Source organism: Quercus robur, chromosome 3 (genome assembly GCF_932294415.1).
Source record: "Quercus robur chromosome 3, dhQueRobu3.1, whole genome shotgun sequence".
In the NCBI taxonomy this organism is placed as follows: Eukaryota; Viridiplantae; Streptophyta; class Magnoliopsida; order Fagales; family Fagaceae; genus Quercus; species Quercus robur.
Window position 1 is genome coordinate 19,251,854 of NC_065536.1, and position 23,454 is coordinate 19,275,307.

Here is a 23,454-nt window from a genome sequence, read left to right on the forward strand (position 1 = left end):
ACCCAGTGCACCTAAGCCCTCCAAGCTTCTTGCTCCAACGAGGTTGCGCCGAACCTTTTTCTTTTCTAGCTTCCCGGATTCCGCTACTAGACCGTAGCATCAACCAATGAAGATTGGTTCCTTCCTAACTGCTTCCCAGAAATCCAAACAACTGTCTCACAGTGATGATGATGGTGAGAACCAGGTTTGGTATAATGCCTCTCAAGGATTTGACAATGGAGAGGAAGAGAGTAGGGGAATTTGAAGAGACTCTAAGGTATAGATTGTGGGTTAAACAATCTTGTTTTTCTTTAGGGTTTCTCTCTCAAAATTCTCTCTGGAAGCTCTCTTTCAATCGTGGGTAAAAGGGGTATTTATACTGGAGTGGGAGAGGAATGTGCAACGTCAGGTTTTACAAAATAGGGGTGGCTCGCGGCTTGACCTCGCGGCTTGACTAAGTTGCGAGATTCAGTCGCGAGTTAACCGTATGGCCAGTTGTCCTGTTTTGTCCTGTAGTGCTCCAGCTAGCATGACTGTTCATCTTCCAGCATGCTTGGCACGTGTGCTGCTTCTGGCAGCTTGCAGCCGCGAGTCACCCGCGAGTCCCAGCCGCGAGTCTCTGTTTTCTTGCACACTCTTGAGCAATCTTCACTCTATCTCACTCACTACCTTTACAACAAACCCACCTAAATACAGGGTTACTAAATGCTGAATTACAAGCAAATTTGGCACGGAATAAAGCCAATTAGATGGTTGAATATATTTAACCTTACAATCTCCCCCTTTGGCTATTCCGTGACAAAACCCTAAAACAGACTCTAGACTTAACATGTGAGTTGGGAACAGTTGAACAAAACTCACTCACACCTAACTCTAGAAGCTGTGAAGCACTTGAATCATATGAACATAATACTCCTGAAACACAATAATACACCATGATCATTGTAAGCAGAAAATTATAAATGCATATGAAACAGGCAATATGTGATCAAGCAAAGATGGAGATAAGAAACAAATCATGGCTTGATCAACCAAGTGAACACCACAAGGTAGTGATCACAGTGCTCATTCACACTTGGAATGAACATAAGGACATACAAGTTAACAAGCACAAGGCAAGACACTTGTATGCTCAACACTCAACCAATGCATAGCACACAAGGCATATGCATCTAGGAACAATCCTACAAGGGCACAAGAGTGACAGTACATAAACCAAAATGCAGAACATTTAGATTAAAGTACTGATTTCAACATAGTATAAAGGCTGCATTAAGCAAGGTACATACCATAAAGCCTACAAACTATGCATAAAACATTAACCCTAAAAGCTTACAAAAGCACATGGGTACAAACACAAAAACATCCTGAATAACATCATCAAAATATATTAAAGTTTAAGCCAAGAGTATAAGTAAAGAGTTAGAAACAACTATACACCAAAACACAGTGTATCAAAACCATAAAAACACTAAAAGTACCCAACAAACATAAACCTAAAACCATAAGTTTAGAGGATGAGACTAAAAACAAAAGTATGACAAAAGTATGTGTGTACTCCCCCTATCACTATGCACACTTCCCTTTGAACTTTTCTCCCCCTTACTGAATGCTCTCCCCCTTTTTGTCACGAATAGCTAAAGGCTCTCGTCCAACTTTCGTTGAATATCATCTAGCTGATTCTCCATAGTCTCGAGACGCATTTGGACATGGTTGTTTGTGGAGTAGAGAAGTGCCACAAGCTCATCAACGCGTTTCTGAATATGCTCAAGTACATTGCCGACTCTATCAGTATGAGGAGCAGTCTGTGCTTGCGAAATACTAGCCGGTGAAGCTTCAGGAACAGCACATGATGTAGATGTGGTATGTGCAGGAGTCTCTGAGTCAGGGGCAGATGGAGTAACTGGAGAGATGTGAGCACTCCTTGGTGATTTAGAGGAGTGACTTCTGCTAGCTTGAAGAGTGAACAAGGAAATGGGACGTTGACGAGTCAACATTTTTCCATCTGCAGGAGGAATAATGCCTTCACGAAGAATGAGCTTCATAATGAGACTGCAAAATGGAATAACTCCTCGAGCTGCAGATCGACACGCGGTCTTCCTCAAGGTGTAGTAGATGTGAGCACATATATCAATGGGGGCTCCTGTAATAAGGTCACAAAGAAATAGAGCTCTCCCAAGATTGATGAATGTAGTGTTGGACAGTGGGTAGAGATTGGTGAACATGATCAACTTCAGTGTGGTCAGCTCAGGTGCAAATTTTGCGGTGCTGATGGATGTTCCTGCACTGGATACTTCATGATCGTATCCTAGGATTTGTAAAATTTCTCCAACTTCTGGATTTCGTTCATCGTAAGGAGTTATATTCACATTCTGAGGTCTGGTGATGCCGAGAAGATCTGCGATGGAGTCTGGGGTAACACTAAACTCTATTCCTCTGACCCAGAAAATGAGTTCAGGTCCAAGATCAGTTGCATTGGAGAAGCATTCTTTGACCAGCTCATCCATTTGATCATCAAAGTTCCCGAACAAGTTTGCCCAATCTCGTTTCTCAAAGATTCGAGGGATGAAAGTGGTCCCTAAGGTGTTGAACTCTACCACCCGTTCCACTATAGTGGTTGACTTGTCAAACACGTTTGAGTAGACGTGTGAGTTAATCGGAAGTCTGAACCTATCCTCATTGGGATCTTGAGATGCCTGAGATGATAGTCGAGTCCTTTTAGCAACTGGTGTTGCTGGTTCGTCAGCAACAATGTCTTTACCCCTGGAAGATCGACGAGACATCTGCAAGAGAACAGGCCCACAGCAAAGAACCAAACAACAATACCACACAAGATAATTGTCAACAAGATTCAGTGTAAAAAAAATTTCAATATGTAAACACAAACTGAAGATAGTGCAGACCCAACCAAACTTCCAACAATACAAAGAAGCACAAAATAACAGGTGCAGCAAAATGGTGATAGTGCACCAAGACATAGAAAGACAACACAACTGACAAAACTGTCAATGAGACAGGTTATCATGACCATGATATGCAAACAGATACAGCATTCGAACATTTAGAGCAGATAACATAAATCACTCCACCAGAGATATGAACAAGGGGAAAATATTTCAACATGAAGAAACCAATCATCCACACTAGAGCACATGGTTGAGAGACATACATTATGTTATCATAAAAACTCAGTAACCAATACCGAACACCAACATCAATACTTAAGCAAGTGAAATGAGTAAGTCAAATAGACACCAAACCCATTTAAGAAAAGATTTTCAGACTCAATAATAGGCAAATATCAGAACAATGAAAAAACACATTGTGACCGCTCAGCATGAAAACAGGTGAGAACAATATCAAACAAGACACGCCATACCCATTACACAAAGAGAGAGGTATTTCGAACACAATATCAGTCCAAACGGTAACAAAAATATGCAGGAAAAAGGAAAATGAGATTGAGAAAGCAAAACCCATACCTTTTCTTGATGATTTGGATAAGAAATGAAGCACCAATGAGGTTTGAAAATGGATTCACGAAGTGTTTGGAAGGAAGATAGTTTAGAGAGAAGATGAACAGTCACAAAAGTTTGAGGGAAAACTGAAAAAAAAGGTTTAAAAACTGCTCCTGTTTCTGCCAAACACGCGATTTTTGCGACTTGGTTAAGTCACCATACAGTCGCCAGCTCAAGCCACCAAAGCACTCAAGAACAAAAATTTGAAAATTTTTCTAAGTGTTTTTCGCGACTGGAAGATCTACCCGCGAGTGAGTCGCGAGCTGAGCCGCGAAAATCTCTGAGTGAACCTCGCGACTGGACCTTGCACTCGCGAACAAGTCGCCAAAAATGACCAGCGAAGATGCGACTGAGGCTCGCGACTTGACATACCCGCGATTGAGCCGCCAAAACAGGGCAAAACAGGATTTTTGAAATTTTCAGATTTTTCAAACAAAATACTTTCCAAAAACACCTAAAATACTCAAAAATCTTTTTGTGCTTGAATTAACAAAGATTGAGCATGTGAAAACACATTTCATCAAGTACAATCACACAAATGAATATGGCATTTATTGAACATAAACTTGTGTGTTGTGTGTGGATATCAACAATGAGATAGTCCTTCGTCTAATGTGAAGCTTCAATGATCGATTCAACCAAGGCATACACAATTAGCACTAGATCATGTGACCTATCTCAATTATAGAAATATGTATATATGACCTCCCACAAAACTTGATAACATGACTTGGAGCTTTACATTTTACTCCACTTTTAATCATAACATTTGATCTTTTTGATCTTTTGAGGCAATCACCTCTCATTGTGAGAGTGATATTTGACATTTCACTTTAATGAACAAGCCTTTGGCTTTTTGAATAAACATTCACTTTAATATAAGGTCGTTTACCCTTTTTCCTAGTCGAATACTAAAATGTGCGACAGGCTTTTGCAGCTCAATATCTCTTTTCATTTGGAGATTTACATTTGGTGAGCTCTTTATAGCAAAACAAAAATAAAGAATGGGAAGATATATAGACACAAGTCTATGCATGTCTCAAGATCAACAAAACCATTCACTAATCATTCATGACAAGTTTGAAGATCTATTTACAACAATCACAAAGATTTCAAGATTTTTCCCACAGTGATATAAGTGCATGAAAACAAGCAATGCTCGAAAATGCACAAAGCCATTAGCACAAAAGTACAAGACAAAACAAGTTTTGAGACAAAACTCAACAAAGTTAATCAAGCTTTTTGATTTTCTAATTTTTTATGTGATTTTTGGATTTTTGACACAAGAAACAAAAAGATTGATAAAACAAAATTAAAAATATTCACAAGTAGACAAGCAAACAACCAACATCAAAGCAGCAAGCAAACCAAACAAACATTGTCACAAAGCATAGAAAGTATTAATGCATGGACATGTTGCAATGCTTATGCATGAGTACCATTTTTCACCCTCACGTCACTTGCGTTTGGGGTGATTTCCTTATAGGACTGGGTACGGGAGTTAGGGCTTTCAAACCTTCGTGAGAAGCTTTCCAAGCAGTTGGTGAATGCACCAATCATCTTCATCACGTTCATCATTCCGGGATCTCCAGATTGATCACCTGCCCAAATTCTCCTATCATTTCTGGGTCCTCCTGACTTTTGAGGAGTTGCACTGTTCTTTGCTCTCAGCTTTTGGCAATTTGGTCGAGTATGCCCTTGAAGTCCGCAATAATGGCACACATAAGTTCCTCTAGGACCTCTTTGTGGTCGTGGACGTGACTTGACACGAGATTCAGACCTGCCCATAGACTGATTACGGGGATTCAGCATCCGTTGGTTCACCACATTCTTCTTCTCCTCCACCTCGAGCTTCTCACCAGTAAGGTCAGCTACAACTGGATCTTTGGCCTTTACAAACTTCACTTCTTTAGTGACATTTCCAGATGAACTACTTCCTCTGGTATATCCCAATCCGGATTTGTCTGAAAAGCTCTTTTGAGATGATATAACATCATCTAGCTTCTTGGTGGTGACCCTCTCTATTTTAGCATTCGCTTGCACAACCTCATTCTCAAGAAATCTCACTTTTGTGTAAGTTTCGGACAACTCACCATTCAGTGTTTCTATCTCACATTTGGCCTCCCTATATCGAATTAGGAGACTTTTGTAGTCCTCCTCAGCCTTCTTCATTTTTCTCACAGCAGCCTTGGCCACCCTTGTGTACTCACCCGACTTCTCCAAGAGTGAGTTATAATTCTCTTGAAGATTTGCTGTGCTTTCATCTTCTTCAGCATCTGATTCTTCAACAATTCCTAGTGATTCATCATCACTATGTTCTCCAAGGTCTCGTACAAGCAGATTCAACTCATCTGAAGACTCAACATGAGCAATAGTCATAAAAGCCGAATAGTTCCCCTCTCCATCACAGCTCTCTTCAGATTCTGAGTCAGACGAATCCGAGTCACTCAAGGTCGTGGCATACACTTTACCTTTCGATTTCAGATAATTCGGACATTCCTTCTTAAAGTGTCCATGCCCGTTTCATTCGAAACAAGTGACACCTTGTGTGGGTTGGGATTCTTTTCCATCTTTCTTTTTGAATTCCCTCTTCTCCCTTCCAGAACTTTGGAATTTTCTTTTATCATCAAATTTGCCATTATTTTTGAATTTCAAGAACTTTCTGAAATTTTTGACAAGGTATGCAACATCTTTGTCAACCACATCTTCTCCCGATGAGTCATGATCTTCCACCTTCTCATTAATGATCTTTAGAGCAAGAGATTTACTCTTCCGTTGATTGGGCAGCGACATCTCATAAGTCTGCAGAGAACCAACCAGCTCCTGTACTTTGATGTCATCAAGGTCCTTGCTCTCTTCAATTGCTGTCACTTTAGCACGAAAACTTTCCGGCAATGATCGAAGGATCTTCCTTACAATCTTTGAGTCCTCCGTTTTCTCCCCCAAGTTGAACTTACTGACCACCACCTCATTTAGCTTCCCATAGAAAGAGTCAAAAGACTCATCCTCACTCATTTTGAGTTCCTCAAACCGAGTGGTCAGCATTTGCAACTTGGTGTCTTTCACTTTCTTCTTGCCTTCATAGGTGGTTTCCAAAATCTCCCATGCTTCTTTGGCAACTGTAATATGAGAAATCCTGTGAAATTCATCTGGAGACACACCACAGAAAATAGCATTGAGTGCTTTACTGTTAGCATTAGATGCAGCAAGTGCTGCCTTATCCCATGTGGATTTGGCTGCCTCAGGTTTGGTCCAACCAATCTCAACAGCATCCCAAACGGATTCATCAATAGAACACAGAAAAGCTCTCATGCGAACCTTCCAAAAAGCATAATTACTACCATCAAAATATGGAGGTGCATTTAGGGATTGAGACCTATCCATCTCAAAAGGGAGTCAAGGATCACACAATGGTAATGAAACCAATAGCAGTGTACCCGCTCTGATACCAATTGAAAGTTCAAAAACGTGTACAAAACACCTTTGAACGTTTAGACCCCCAAATTACAACTTAACCAATACAAGCAATATGTCAAACAACTAGTGTGCGGAAACTTAACACATGCTATAATATGAAATTAGTTAAAGACTATCTAAGCCATAACAAAATAACACCACAGCAGATAATAAAAAGGCAAAGATAGAGAGGAAGGAAGATGCAAACACAAAGACAACACGCGATGTGTTATCGAAGAGGAAACCGAAGTCCTCGGCGAAAAACCTCTCCGCCGCCCTCCAAGCGGTAAACAATCCACTAGAAAATACAGTTGGGATACAAGGACAGCAATAGACCCTCCAAGCCTAATCTACCCAGTGCACCTAAGCCCTCTAAGCTTCTTGCTCCAACGAGGTTGCGCCGAACCTTTTTCTTTTCTAGCTTCCCAGATTCCGCTACTAGACCGTAGCATCAACCAATGAAGATTGGTTCCTTCCTAACTGCTTCCCAGAAATCCAAACAACTGTCTCACAGTGATGATGATGGTGAGAACCAGGTTTGGTATAATGCCTCTCAAGGATTTGACAATGGAGAGGAAGAGAGTAGGGGAATTTGAAGAGACTCTAAGGTATAGATTGTGGGTTAAACAATCTTGTTTTTCTTTAGGGTTTCTCTCTCAAAATTCTCTCTGGAAGCTCTCTTTCAATCGTGGGTAAAAGGGGTATTTATACTGGAGTGGGAGAGGAATGTGAAACGTCAGGTTTTACAAAACAGGGGTGGCTCGCGGCTTGACCTCGCGGCTTGACTAAGTCGCGAGATCCAATCGCGAGTTAACCGTATGGCCAGTTGTCCTGTTTTGTCCTGTAGTGCTCCAGCTAGCATGACTGTTCATCTTCCAGCATGCTTGGCACGTGTGCTGCTTCTGGCGGCTTGCAGCCGCGAGTCACCCGCGAGTCCCAGCCGTGAGTCTCTGTTTTCTTGCACACTCTTGAGCAATCTTCACTCTATCTCACTCACTACCCTTACAACAAACCCACCTAAATACAGGGTTACTAAATGCTGAATTACAAGCAAATTTGGCACGAAATAAAGCCAATTAGATGGTTGAATAAATTCAACCTTACAATTTAGTTCATGCTAAAAATCAAATTCAACACAAAAGAGTTCACCATAATTTTTTCTGAGAAGATTGGAAAGAAAAAGAATGCTCAATAGATCTCGTTCAGCCTCTGTTCAGTTCAGCACCCCTTCTTCTTTTCTCCTTCTTTTCTTCTTGTTTCAGTGTCTTTTTTTTTTTTTTTTTTTCTGCTTCTATTTTCAGCGCCCCCCTTTGTTTCTTTTCAGCCTCCCCTTCTTCTTTTCTTCCTGCCTTTCTTTTCTTTTCTTTTCAGTTCACGTGTGCCCTTTTTTTCAGCCCAAAACGTTTTTGCTTCAGCCCAAAACCTTTTTCAGTTCAGCCCAAAACCTTTTTTCAGTTCAGAACGTTTTTGCTTCAACCCTTTTTGTCTTTTTGTTGGTTCTGTTTTCAGCGCACCTTTTCTTTTTGTTCAGCGCCTCCTTTTCTTCTTTCTTTTTCAGCGCCTCATTCTCTTTTTTCTTGCCAACTTCCAAGGCCAAAAATATTCTCTTTAGATGCTTCACATTTCTTTTATTTGAATAAATCTTTATTTTCTTCAAATCTGGAATAAAATTTAAATAACAAAAATCAAGTCTAAAATCAACAAAATAAATAAAATTAGACTAAAGTTTAAAGTTAAGAAGTGATAAATTACACTCAATTATGCGAGTCATCACACGCCAATTGTTTGATAAAATAGCTGAGTGTTTCAATTGTTTATTTATTATATATTCAAAACTCAACAGATTTAGTATGATTATATGCTGGAAATGCTGTAGTTTTATTTTAAGATGGGTTGGTAGATTGTTTCCTAATTGTTAGGTTCTAAGGATTTAGGATCTAAATGTATTAGAACTTTAATGTGTAATGTTGGCAAACCATGATCAAAACTTAGAGTCTAGATTAAGGCTGCTCAAAGTGTGTTTATTGTAAAGTTGGAATCAAGTAATTATAGAAAATTATTGTTCACTTTCTGCAAGGCTCGATCGATCGAAAATTAGACTCGATCGATTGAAGCTCGTGCAGATTGTTTTTCTGCAGAATCAACTCAAGCCCAAGCCCATATAACGTGTAGGGTTTTACGTTTTGCCTTAAGTATAAAAGGAAAAACCCTAGCCACGTTTTATTGTTGTTGTTTATGCTGTGTGTATGAATCTCTTGTGAGATCTAGAGGTGTTTGCCTTTATACATACTTAGGGTTATCAAGATCAAGATTGATGTCGAGAACTTGGTGATGCTGCAGAACTGATATCATCAAGAGGGAGAAGAGATTTCAGTTTGCTCTCTTCTGAAATTAAACAGCGTTTCTCTTTAGAAATTTCATATAGGAACATCGGACCTTTACCAATTGAGGGGGAAGATGATGTTGCAGAATAGATGTTGTCAAGTGGGAGAAGAGATTTCAATTTGCTCTCTTATGAAATTAAACGACATCTCTGTTTCAAATTTTTTTTAATTAGTCGTGTAATCAAAAAACATTTAAATGTGTTTGTCTTTTACTTTAATTTTTATCTTAAAATGAGTTGGCAAATTTTTAAACAAGTGGAAGTCTTTTAATGGAATGGTGGACCACTAGGCAAAAATGATGTGGTCCACCATGAGGACCTTATAATTTCTCCTCTAGTACATAGTTTGGAAACAAGACGGCAAGGTCATTTTTATGATTTTGGGAGAACAATGATCTCAAATGAAAAAAATCAGGAGGTATATTGAAAAATTATTCTCAAGAGATTGATTCAGCCAATGCTGACTTTTTTTGTCTTCAAAGCATATTACATGGACTGATTGATTGGTGTAACCAAATCTTAATTTCAAAGTTTTAGGTTTAATTTATTTTTAGGCAGCTTCAAGTTCTTAAGGACATAATAACATTTAGGCTTCTTTTCTTCTGGGGTAGTTTCTATATGATCTTAATATGCTAGCTAGTTCCAGTCTCATCAATTTTGGCTCATGCAAAGTATAACCCCAATAACTCTCTTTCATAAGATTACTACTAAGGCCAGGGATATGATTAATGTCATGATCATAAAATGATTACATATTTTGAAACAAAGGAAACTAATAAATTCCTTGAAACCTATTATCTTTACACTTTCTTGATTCTTTTTGTTTTCTTAAAGCATTGTATTTTAGTATGTCTAGAGACTTTTATTTGATGAAATCTGAGGATAATTATATATCCACAAGGTATCAATATATACAGGAAGCATATTTGTGGAGTACGAAAACGAATGACAACTAAAGTCTTATTAATATTAATTTCAATACTTTAACATGTTAGGCAATGCTTAACAGTTAATTTATTCAATCACCAACCACTTGCAACCTAACTCTGTGGAAATGCTAATTTAGTGGGTGTTTATATCCCCCAGTGATTAATCTCACAACCCTCTGGATTGTTTTAATATTTTCTTTTTCTTTTTTTTCAATCACATACAACATGAGCAATATCGATATCATTTTATCATTACCATCAATTACCAACCGTGATTACTATTTCCACCACCATAATGATCAATGACTCAATATCACTAGCTACAACCATCGTGATCATCATGTGTATCATGCTATTGTTATTGTGGTCGTGACAATTGTTACTGCAAAGCACCACCAACTTGTCGACAACACCATCACAATTGTTACAAACTTATACTGTTATGGTGGGCACTAATGCATTACCATCACTGTACACCTCAATCCCACTTAGCATTGTTGTTGTTATCATGATTGTCACCACCACCAATATACTAGTAACCTTCAAGTAATACAACTCTAAAATGCTCATTGTTTGTGTTAAGAACGACCATTTTGGGAAAAAAATCATGATATATGATTATATGTGGAGTTTCATATTTCGACATTTATTGTTATCAAATGGTATTATCAATTTCTTGTATTAATTTCACAGTTCTAAAATTTTTGGTGCATATGCTTTTAGTATTAATAGTTCAGTTCTAAAATTTTCAACACAAAATTCATAGCTCATTCAGCAAAAAAAAAAAAAAAAAAAAAAAAAAAAAAAAAAAAAAAAAAAAAAAAAAACCTTCATAGCTCTATTAAATAGCACCTGTTTTAAGCTAAATAATTTTTTTTTTTTTTTTAATTTCTTTCCAATGACGAGTTGTTCCAAGCTCTCCTTAACATGTGCATTTCTTTCATTTCTCATGCAGTATAAGATTAGAAATAAATTTCTAGATGCTAATCAAAATTATTAGAATCTATATTTTTCACTTTTTACTCCTTTAAACTCTCCCAGAAAATCATTTCTAGAAGGCTAATGATTTGTTTTATTACAATATTAACAAAAGAATAGATTGGGAGGAATGGGAGGGAATGAAATTAGATTTATTGAAATTTTTACTAAAACTTCCAAAATACCCCTATATATTCAACCTTTTATTTTAAAAATAGAGGATCTAATAGTAATATTGTCATAAAATGATTCAATTCCATTCCCTTCATGTTACTCTCAAACAAGATTACTTACATTCCATTCATTTTCATTTCTTTCCATTCATTTATTTTAAAACGTCCAATCAAGGTTATTTAATTTCATTCATTTCCCTTATTTAAATACATTTCATTCCATTCTATTCCCTTATGATCATTTAATTCCCTTTCCCTATGAACTCCCAAACGAAGCCTAAGGGTGTATTTATGAAAAAAGTATATTTACGTTAGTATTTAAGATCTCGAGTGCGTCTGGCAACAGTTTATTTGCAATAGCTTAGTTTCATAGTATTTATCAAAGGAAAAAAATTAATGGATGCTCTAAGAGCATAGGTTTAAAAAATATTTTTAAAAATTTTTTATGGAAAAAGAAAAAAGTGACTTAGTTTTTTTAACAACTTTTTATATTTTAATTAATGGATGCTCTAAGAGCATAGGTTTAAAAAATATTTTTAAAAATTTTTTATGAAAAAAGAAAAAAGTGACTTAGTTTTTTTTAACAACTTTTTATATTTTTTATAAAAGTGGTATTAAAACTTTTTTAAAATAGTCAATTAACAAGTGCTCTAAGGGCACCTATTAACTGGATTATTTATCAAAAATATAATTTTTGATAACTTTTATGTTAAATGTGTGTCAAAAAAACTAAAAACTAACTTTTAAAAAAAAAATACTAAAGTTAGATGATTTGTTAAATAGTTGAGACAAAAAACAAATAAGTAGGGGCCAAACACACTCTTGATGCAATATTTTTAAATGATTGAGCTAGAAACCCTTAAATAAAAAAAGTTAAAAAAAAATTGTAAAAAGGTAAAGGGCAAACAAGTGAAGTTTTTGTAATAGAAATGAGATTTATTGCACCGGGATGTCAATTCTTACCCATCAAATAAATGAGTATTCCTTTGTCCCACTTTTTTTGTTCTACTAATCACAATTTATCATGTATTTGTTTGCTTGCTTGAACTCTCCTTATAGCCAAAATTAAATGGAAAAATCAAACAAAAACCTAAAGCAACCCATCAAATCCTTTTTTTTTTTTTTTAATAAGTTCATCAAAGTTTCTCTATTTGTGATGAATAGACAATATCCATCACAGAAAAACCCAAGAAATCGAAAAAGGCTTAGAGAGTGGAATGCCGTTAATGGTGTTCATAGACTAGCAAAGGCATGCGGAGAAAGATTGTTGCTAGTGAAACTGTTGGTGAAAAGAAGAGTAGGTGTAGACATGGACTGGAGGATTGAGACTTGAGACTCGAGAAGGAGTGCGTGTGTGAGTGAGGGTAAGAGAGCCAAGAAGGCGAGTTGGGTACCCACCACTACTACACTTGTTATTGTTATAGCACTGAATGGTGTGGGCCACTTGCGGTAGAAATTGCGTCTTCCACTTCCTTTCCTCTAATCCTTTCTTTCTTTAAAGTTTGAAAACGAAAAGGATTCAGAATGCCTTTGCTACACTCCATAAGTAAGCAAAAAACGCTTACTCAATAAATTCCTTCATCTTTTCCTGCTGGGAGGGTGTGAAAGTGAGGGGTGTCAATTCTAGTTAGCATGTCGAATTCGTATCGTGTCGAGATAGGGATATTCAAGTAAATGGCTCTTGAGACTCAAGAAGGTTTACGTGTGTGAGCGAGGGTAAGAGAGCCAAGAAGGCGAGGTGGGTACCCACCACAACTACACTTGTTATTGTTGTAGCACTGAATAGTGTGGGCCGCTTGCTGTAGAAATTGCGTCTTCCACTTCCTTTCCTCTAATCCCTTCTTTCTTTAAAGTTTGAAAACGAAAAGGAATCAGAATGCCTTCGCTACACTCCATAAGTAAGCAAAAAATGCTTACTCGATAAATTCCTTCATCTTTTCCTGCTGGGTGGGTGTGAAAGCGGGGGGTGTCAATTCTGGTTAGCATGTCGAATTCGTGTCGTGTCAAGGTAGGGGTATTCGACTAAATGGCTCAACCCTAACCCAACCCATTTAATAATTATGTCATGATTCTTCAATCCTAATCCGACCTGTTAATGAGGCGGGTTGACTTGACCCAACCCACTTCACATGCTTAATAAACAAGTCGTGTTGAGTTGACAAGAATGTGACACAACCTATTTCAACCCGCTTAATATTAAATATAATATCCATCTAAAAATAAATATTTTTTTACATCTCAAAAGTAGTGCATACACTTCAAGTTTTCAACCCACATTCAAAATAATATAGTTTAATTTCCAATAATATTAGGGCACGTAAAATTTGTAAAGTTTCAATTTCGAATTATACTTGTAAGTTTTTTGTAATTACTTAATTTTCATTTTAAGTTTAAAATATAGGTTGGATATAAAAGGTATTTGACAGGTCTAAAATAAAATGAATATTTGTTTGTTATACAAGTTATGTTAAATGGGTCATTTTAGGTTGACATAGATAAATTAGCGTGTCAAATGTATCTATTGTAGGTTGACCCTCTTATGACCCGTTTCTTATCGTGTTGCGTTCGGGTCAACCCGTTTATGATCCAAACTCGTTAAGGCCCAACCCTAATCCGCAAAAACTCGTGTTGGGTTCGTGTCATGTTCGCAGGTTGGGTCGAACATTGACACCCCTTGTGAAAGTTTGAAAGTGAATCAGAATGGTGAGCAAAACGACACTTCCAAAAGTATTTTTTACTAGATTGGACGACCAATTTTCTAATTTTATATTACACTAGCTTGTAACCCTATGCATATGTATGGATACATTTAAAGATATACAATAAGATGCATAATATAATTCCTAAATACTTGATTCATAAAAAAAAAGGCTCCTATTAAAACTTTATTATCTACTTAATCAGAAAATTAAAATTCAAAATATTTACACACTTATTAAAATTCTATTATATAATATGATTATAAAATTAAAACTCCTGTCATGGTTGAAATAGATTCGAAAGTCGTTGTCCTTACTCCTTTGAAGAAAATTAATACTTATTCAGCAAAAAAGAAGAAAATTAGTACTTGATCGAGATAGGTTATAATGGAAATGGATCATTCAGACCCATCCAACACTTCTTCAATTTCAATTTAAGCATACAATATGTTTTATATGTTATTATTATTTTGCTATAAATTGGTCTTGTGAAACACGCCATTCCCATTCTTTCTCCTCTTTCCTACTACTGTAATTTCACATTTGACTCTCTCAGTCATCCTCGCCTCACAACAATTATCAAAATCTAACATTCATTTCCTTCTCTTTGCCATTACCATTCTCTCAAACCATTGAGAAATCACTTCTTCATAATTTTCATTCTCTTTGCTTTCTTAAACTCTTAAAACATTTTCAATTTCATCACCTCTTTCTTTCTCCTCTTTCCTTTAGATCTTCTCAACTGTTTATATATCCAAATCACAATGGCTCTTCTAACTAATAAACGAGCCTTCTCTTCATCTTTCACCCAACGATGTAAATATGATGTGTTCTTGAGTTTCAGAGGAGAAGATACCCGCAATGGTTTTACTGGCAATTTGAATGGTATTTTGTGTCATAATGGTATTAACACCTTCATGGATGATGAGCTCCAAAGAGGAGAGAAAATTTCCACTGAACTTTTCGAAACTATTGAAAGTTCAAAGATTTCAATAATTGTATTCTCTAAAAACTATGCAACTTCTACTTGGTGTTTGGATGAACTTGTCAAAATTCTTGAATGTAAAAAGAATGGCCAAGTGGTGTTTCCGGTTTTTTACAAGGTAGATCCATCAGAAGTACGTAGCCAAAAGGGAAAGTTTGGAGAAGCGCTGGCAAAACATGAAGAAAATTTCAAGTATGACATGAACAAGGTGCAAAGATGGAGGGCTGCTCTAAATGAAGCTGGCAATTTATCTGGTTGGCATTACAAAAATGAGTATGTATTTAATCACTACTTTATTATCACCATAAAATTTTACTATTAAAAAACAACTTCCAGAAGCTTTTTTTTTTTTTTTGTAATTTTTTTTTTTTATGAAACTATTATATTTTGACCATATCTTTCATTACGGAGCTAGTTAAACTACAACAGTCAACGATAGCAAGAGAAGAATATATAATTGATGTTCTTATGATCTTATCAATTAATTAGAAGCTTCTCTCACATAATCTTTAGAAAATCTTATTTTCCAAAGAAGGTTTTCCATGCATCTTTGTGCAAAAAGCCTAATATTTATATCCAAGTTGAACAATAAAAAATAAAAATAAAAAGTATTTGTATTGACAGTATAGATCTGTGTGCCATTTAATTTAATTAACAAAATTTCAGTTGTAGTTTACATGCTAAACAAATTTGAATTCAATTTAGGATCATATTTCTATTTCTAACATTTTTTTTTTAATGCTTTGTGATTGGCAGCCGCCCTCAATTTAGGTTTATCCAAGAAATTTTTGAAGAGATCTCAAGTGCTAAATTAAATTGTTCGCAACTATATGTTGTTAAATACCCAGTTGGAATAGACTCCCGCGTAGAGGAAATAAGTTGTTGCTTAGATATTGAGTTAAACGATGTTCGCGTGTTAGTGATCCATGGTCTTCCTGGAATAGGTAAGACAACAATTGCAAAAGCTATTTTTAACTTAATTGCATATCGTTTTGAAGGAAGTAGCTTTCTAGAGGATGTTAGAGAAAACTCAAAAACAAATGATGGTGTACTCCAACTACAAGAGGCACTTTATTATGAGATCTTAGGGGGTAGAAATTTGAATGTGCATGGTGTATCCAAAAGAATCAATGTGATAATGGAAAAGCTTCAACACAAAAAAATTCTTTTAATTCTAGATGATGTGGACAAATTAGTCCAAGTAGAAAATTTGCTTGGAAAATGCAATTGGTTTGCTTTTGGAAGTAGAATTATTATCACAACAAGAGAGAAAAAGTTGCTATCTACTCTACAAGAAGATTGTCATTTAATTTACTATAAGGTTAAGGAATTAGATGATCATGAATCTCGTGAACTCTTTTGTCAACATGCATTCAAAAGAAACAAGCCTACAGAAGATTATTTGGAGCTCATACACCAATTTATAGGTTATGCCAAAGGACTTCCATTAGTTCTAAAAATAATAGGTGATGATTTATATGACAAAAATTTACAATGTTGGAAAAGTGCATTAGATAAGTACAAAAGACTTCCTAAATCGGATATTCAAGAAGTGCTTAAAATAAGCTACGATGGATTGGACCAAATTCAACGGGATATTTTCCTTGATATTGCATGTTTTCTTAAAGGATTCTACAAGAATTTGGTTGTAGATATATTACAAAGTAGCAATTTTCATGACCCATACTATGATATTGAAAAACTTATCGATAAATCTCTCATAGTTGTTGCAAAAGATGACAAATTATTGATGCATGACTTGATACAACAAATGGGTTTGGAAATAGCTCGACAAGAATCAGAAGTGTCAAAAAAACATAGAAGGCTATTTTGCTATGAGGATGCTCCTGAAGTACTAAATAGAGATATGGTATAAGTCCTTTTGATTTACCTTTTCCCTTTTCTCACAATGCAAATGTAATTAATTTTTTCCCATTATGTTTGATTTGTCATTTTAATGTTGAAGATGATTTTGTTTTAAATTAAATAATCATATGTTCTGTTGTCTAACGAGATTCATGTGATTTTTCGTCCAATTAGGGATTAGATGAAATTCGAGGCATAACATTGTCCTTGCCACAACCAAGAAAGATGCAATTGAATCTTGAAAAGATGAAAAGTCTCAAATATTTGACTATTCGCAATGTAATTTGTGAAGACCTTAAATCTCTTCCCAATGGGTTAAGGTTACTTGATTGGAATGAATTTCCTTTATCATCCTTACCATCCACCTTTGAGCCTAGAAAACTTGTTGTACTTAACATGCCTGGGAGCCACATTGAATTGGGCGAGCATTTCGAGGTATAATCATAGCATTTATAAATTTTTATTAGGTTCTTTTGTTAACAAGTACCTTTAGAGAATAAGTTAAGGTGCACTTTTTATTTTTTGGTTGCTAAAACCAAACCATGCATTTATTACTATATAAAATAAATTTTCTATAATTTTTTTAATAAATAAAATCAAAATGTGCACAAATATTTAAGAATGTACACATAACCATCAAGAATTTACGGTGCAAATCAATGAACTGTTGACAAATTTTTTTTTTTTTTTTAAAGAGTAGTGCTATAGATATTACAAGTTTTACTATATTGAACATACAAACTGATGTGTCACAAGTTATAAAGAGACAATTCAAATATTTATTTATGAGGTGATTGAGGTTTAACAATCACATTCATCGTCATATTAATTTGTAGGCTTTATGTCTATAAAATTGTAGTAACTTTAGCATTTTTATTTTAGAAGTGTGTGTTATAATTCATAATTGAACGATTATTGATTCTCAAAAAAAAATTGAACGATTAGTATTTCTTAATATATGCTCTTAGCTTTTTTTTTTTTTTTTTTGAAATGAGCTCGTAGCCTTATTTTGTTTTCTTTTTACTAATCAATTTCAAAAAAAAAAATTCTTCTTCTGCAGAGATGTCGATTCGAAACATTGAAATATATGGATTTCAAACATTGTAAAAATATTACAAAAGTACCCGACTTATCAGTGATTGCCCCTAACATACAGAAGTTGGAGCTTTATAAATGCATAAATTTAGTTGAGGTTCATCAATCCGTTGGATTTCTTGAAAAGCTTGAATACTGGGATCTCCATGGATGCCAAAATCTTAGAATTTTACCAACAAAGCTCCAGTTGAAATCTCTTAAAAGCCTTTATCTCTTTAGCTATGAAAGTCTTGAGCAAGGAATGGAAAGATTAGTGTTGCTTTCATCAATAGGATATCTCACTGGCCTTCGTGAGTTATTATTAAGTTTAAAAAACGTAAAAGATGTTCCAAGTAACATCTCAAATTTACAAAATCTTAGGAGGCTCTTTATGTTTGATTGTGATGAATTTCCAAAAGCCATGGATACCCCTGGTTGCTTCCCCAATTTAGAATGTCTAGATATCTTTTACAGCAACTTTACTACCCTCCCTGAAATTGCTATCATATTTCCCCAATTAAAGATTCTAAAGCTTTACTGTTGCTGGAACCTTCTAAAAATTCCAAGACTTCCACATGGTATACAAGATGTATATGCAGTAGGGTGTAATTTGTTGAATTCACAATCAAGAAGAAGATTATTGAATCAGGTCTCTCTTTATTTCTCTTAAAGTTATAGAATTTTTTTTGTTAAATGAATATTATTACTAAATTTGCTAAACTGAAGTTTCTTAATTTTGCTAATGGCAAACAGTTTGGAGAATTTATAGGGCTTCAACAAAATATCGTATGTGCAAGGGGAATACGACATCAGGATTCTGATTCTGAAACAAACTTTGAATCAGAATCAGAATTTGAACTCAATGAAGCTACATCTGAAACGGACTCGACATGGAAACTTTATGATGATTATTCACTTGCACTTCCAGGAAGTAAGATTCCAAAGTCGTGGTTCAACCATCACAGTGTTGGAAGTTCCATATCATTCTCGGTCGGTTGGAAACTTCCATCATTTGCTTTCTGTGTTGCACTAAAAGTGGAATTGAAGGATGATGTGCCATATCAATTCGAATTTGATAAGTTTACTTGTTCTATCTACATGTACATCAATGGTTTTAAAAGATGGCTTGTGGATTGTAAATTTTATTTAGATTCATCATCTTTTATGTGGTTCTGCTATAAAAGAGATTGGTCTTTGGAAGGCATAATTCTAGGGGATTGGAATGACATTGAGATTCGATTTGAATGTTCAAATTATGATCCTAAAAAAGCAGAAATTATAATAGAAAGGTGCGGAGTCCATGTATCATGCATTTGTCCTCCTTGCAACTTCGCAGCAAATGAGGATGCTAACTTCAACCCATGTCCACCATTGAAGAAAATGAGAAACTCTTGATTGAATTTCAAACAAATATGCCAAGGTACCATCATTACTCAGAATTTGGTTTTTTTTTTTTTTTTTTTAATCCCGAGTGAGTTACAAGCAAAGTCACCAAATATGAATTCACACTATATGCAGTTGTGGTGATGAAAATTCTTTAGGAGGCACAAGGGGAAGCACATCAAGTATTTGATAAAATGTTACTTTGGGCTGAATGAATGAACTCACTCTCTTACTTTACAAAAGAGGAGGTTCAATATATATATATTTAATGGTAAATTACTGTAAAGATTACACTATTGTATTTCTATTGTTAGCTGGTTGTTGAGGATTAATCTTTTCGATTTCAGCAAACATCATGAACTTCATTGCAAGTCCAGCTTGCAAGCTCGACTGGGAATGGAAGAGCAAAGGATGTTTTTGCAGATTCTCATTCAATTTAATGGCCCATTCATTCAGGGGCCAGCTAATCTGATATGTCATGTTAGCTGCTGGCAGCTTGAGCATGAATGGTAACAGGTTTATGCATTTAGTTCTTGCATACATGATGATGTATCTTGGTGCTAGTACTTCACTGTTTTATGTGTTATAAATATGGTCCTTCAGCTCCTCAAAGTGTAGATAGAAGTAGGATCCAGCAATTTAATAGCTGACATATAAGGTTTAGATTTCTTAATTTTGTTTGAATAAATTAAATACAACTTATTTAAGCCATCAAGTCTTCTAGGCTAAGATTTATAGGTGATAGGCCACAAACTGAATGACCCCTTGTGATAGAAATTAATTAATTAATTAATTAGTCAAGTTATTAATTAATCAATTTATCATGCAAATGCGTGGTAGCACAAACAAATCACCAATAAACTAATTATGCAGTGGAAAATAAATAACACGGTGATTTGTTTACGAATAGGGAAAACCTAATGGCAAAAACCCCACCGGGTGATTTTTAGGTCACCATTTCCGAAACTCTACTATTGTCACAACAAGCGGTTATAAGTAAAGGAATCCCAAGTACCTTACCAACTTACAGTTGAACCCTTACCCCAATACTCAATTGGACTTATTCTGTAGTGACAGTTCCCCTTTCTGATGCACGACTCCCAAGTACGTGACTAACTAACTGCGCGGATCCCAGTACGCGACTTCAATCACCAACTATGAAGGTTGTTGGCTGCAAAGTTCTTCAGTTCATCCATACAATGAAGATCAAGAAGATGCTTGGTCACAAAACCCTACAGTGCACATACATAGCAACTTCTTTAAGAGAAAGAGATGAACTAAGGCAAGAACTTCGTCTCCGGTCACAATTTACTTGAACAGAGTTTGCTCAAAGCTTGTGCAACTTGTGAACGGTTTGACGGCCCTTAAAACAATCCTTTTATATGTCTAGGGTTAGGAGAAAAGAAGGCCCAAAGACAAATTCACGGATCCCAAGAAAATCATATTTGAATTCTGAAATTCTTAAACCTCGACAGATAAAAGGTGTCGAGCAGCTGTCGAGAACACCGAACTTAGAACAGTTTTCTTAAGCTCGATAGATATAATTGTCGAGCCAGCTGTCGAGCTTTAATGATTTTGCACTATCAACTTGTTTTCTTGGACAGACTTGAAGGCTTCAACACTTGATCTTGAAACATGGTTTCTTGAAGTATTTAAACACATCCTAAATCTACCCAAATACAAGTAAAGTGCGTTTTGTCAAAGGATAAGCCAATTACATAAAATCATGACATATGTTCTTAACATTGTGAGACATATATGTCCTAACAGTAGGCACTAACATTAACCTTGAGTATCAACATGGACATAATGTCTAACATGGTAATTTTGAAAAATTAAGACGTCATGGTGCACTCATATAAAAAGGAGGTCTTTAACTATCATGAGCAAGGAATTTTCTTGTAGATGTCTAACAGTGTATATAAGAAAAATACTAGTGTTATAAGCCTATTCATATCTTTCCTAAAACATTACATCAATAATCTGGGAAGTCTAGGCTGTGACAAATATAGAGGCAAATGTATTAGCGATAATAGCTACCAAACCAGGGGAAAAATTGATAAAGCACACGACAATGGATAATCAAACTTGCCGTTTTTTTTTTTCATCTTGAACAAAAAATTCTTTGGGTATGGAGACCATTTTGCTTCTTTATATATGCAAAGCCTTTCATTTTGTATATTATTGTCTCTCCAAAGCTTTTTTCTTTTAAAGAGCTTTCATCTAGTGCTTCATGACTCATTAGACTGCTTTAACCAAAAAAAATTTCTGAAGACATTTCATCAAGCTTGTTTAGTGTCTTCCCCTAATGCATTGTGCAAGGCTTATTTTCTTACATGTAACCATATCATAAACTTTTTTCTTACATGTAGTTTGGTCAAGCTTTTTTACATCATTAATAGGTACTATGTGTTGTTTTAAGCCTTTTTTATGTGACAAATAATTATTTTATTGATTATTCATTTTGTACAATTTGAATAGATTTGCATCTTAGAGTTCCCTTATTTTTTTCTGCGTTATCTCAAATGCTGGTTCTTGTATGTTCTACTTTCTCCTTTATTATGTGATTCTCATATTTCCAAGCCTTTTTAAAAAAAAAAAATTTTATGGCAAATCTAATTTAGACCCCTATGTTGTTGTTGTTTTGTCCAAAAAAAAATTCATTTCAAGAGCTTTTATATCGTGCTTCATGACTCATTAGAGATTAGACTAATTCAATAAATTTTTTTTGAAGACATTTCAATAGGCTTGTTCAGTGTTTTCCCTAATGCATTGTGTGAAAAGATTTTTTTATTTTTTATTTTTTTATGTGTAAGTGTAACCATATAATAAATATTTTCCTTACGTGCAGTTTCGTAAGCTTTTTTACATCATTAATAAGTACTCTCTGTTGTTTTAAGTCTTTTTCATGTGACAAATAATTATTTTATTGATTGTTCATTTTGTGCAATTTGAATAGGTTCGCATTGAGGAGTTCCCATATATTTTCTGCATTATCTCAAATTCTAGTTCTGGTGTGTTCTACTTTTTCCTTTATCAAGTGATTTATTTCTAAGTATTTTTTCAATTGCTTTATGACAAATCTGATTTGTACCCATATGTTGTTCTAGCAGTATTGTCTCTCCAAAATCTGATTCAGGATGTCTAGTGATTCAGGATGTCTAGGTCTGTGCTTATGGCCTTAGTGGAATCTTCATTGGCTGGGGTTTCAAAATTATAATCTTCTAGTGTTGAGATATCCTCATTTACCACATCAAGATATAATTCCAGATCATTGGCAGTAAAGGTATCAATAACTTGCGTAACATCATGCTAACCCAACTCTATTGTCAACTCTAATATGACATTTTTGTATGTGCAAGTATAAACCTTGGATTAACTAAAATGGCATCTCTAGCTTTATTGAATCATTAACTAGCAAACAATGATGAAGGTGAAATGTTCAGATAAACAAATAATTTGTTTTCCCAATAGATTTACCCACATGTAGCAACAATTTCAACAAATTAAGTATACTTGGTGGAGATATGTAATTGAGGATAGTATAAGGACTGTTGCAACTTAAAATCTCCAACTCTTCTCTACTAAATGCTCCATGCAAACTTTGACACAATCTATATGCCTTGTGATGAGTCATTGTCTAAAAGCATAACTATGTGCATTGCAATTATATTATCATTCCTTTTTCCATAGATATATTTGTTATGTTATCTATTTGAGATTGCTATATTTATTTTAAGTTGTGAACTGAACTGTCACTAGTAATATTGATAACTTTCATTTATTTAATATTTAGGCACAGACAATGTACTGATCATATGACAAAAATAGGGTTGCAATGGTATTGTAACCGACCCCATCTGTAAGTGTACTAGGTAATTGTGTAACATGTTAACTGTTTGAATTATAGTTCCAAATACTTAGATTTTGGATAAATAGGATTTTCTAGTGAGCTATACTTGGCATATTGTCAGAGGATTATTGATGTCATTAAGGGGTTAATGCAGATGTTTTTATCAATGTGTCTCAAT

At 35.1% G+C, this 23,454-nt stretch overlaps 2 protein-coding genes and 1 long non-coding RNA gene across 4 annotated transcripts in view; all 3 read left to right on the forward strand.

Moving 5' to 3' along the window:
* LOC126717399 (disease resistance protein RPV1-like) overlaps nt 1-17,071 on the forward strand; it is a 72,270-nt gene extending 55,199 nt beyond the window's left edge. The window contains exons 1-2 of one of the 2 annotated variants that reach the window (XM_050419138.1): nt 14,708-15,373; nt 15,857-17,047. In XM_050419138.1, coding sequence (XP_050275095.1) covers nt 14,880-15,373; nt 15,857-16,976 — 1,614 coding nt within the window. In that variant the 5' untranslated portion in view covers nt 14,708-14,879 and the 3' untranslated portion in view covers nt 16,977-17,047. Of the gene's footprint in view, nt 1-14,707; nt 15,374-15,856 lie in introns of those variants that run through there. The other variant, XM_050419139.1, reaches the window with a different exon arrangement.
* Nucleotides 17,072-18,053: 982 nt separating this feature from the next.
* LOC126719358 (disease resistance protein TAO1-like) lies at nt 18,054-19,179 on the forward strand. The gene is made up of 3 exons (XM_050421926.1): nt 18,054-18,689; nt 18,794-19,093; nt 19,162-19,179. The coding sequence occupies exons 1-3, from the start codon at nt 18,054-18,056 to the stop codon at nt 19,177-19,179; spliced, it is 954 nt and encodes a 317-aa protein (XP_050277883.1).
* Nucleotides 19,180-19,205: 26 nt separating this feature from the next.
* LOC126720052 (uncharacterized) lies at nt 19,206-21,510 on the forward strand. Its single transcript, XR_007653225.1, has 3 exons — nt 19,206-19,460; nt 19,559-20,161; nt 21,197-21,510. It is a non-coding gene; the product is annotated as an uncharacterized LOC126720052 (long non-coding RNA).
* The last annotated feature ends 1,944 nt before the right edge of the window (nt 21,511-23,454 follow it).

What these genes read in the sequence shown, in the direction of transcription:
- LOC126719358 (XM_050421926.1), top strand. Translation starts at nt 18,054, where the DNA reads ATGGATTTCAAACATTGTAAAAATATTACAAAAGTACCCGACTTATCA. An exon ending in GAAGAAGATTATTGAATCAG is followed by an intron (nt 18,690 to 18,793) that starts GTCTCTCTTTAT and finishes AATGGCAAACAG; the next exon opens with TTTGGAGAATTTATAGGGCT.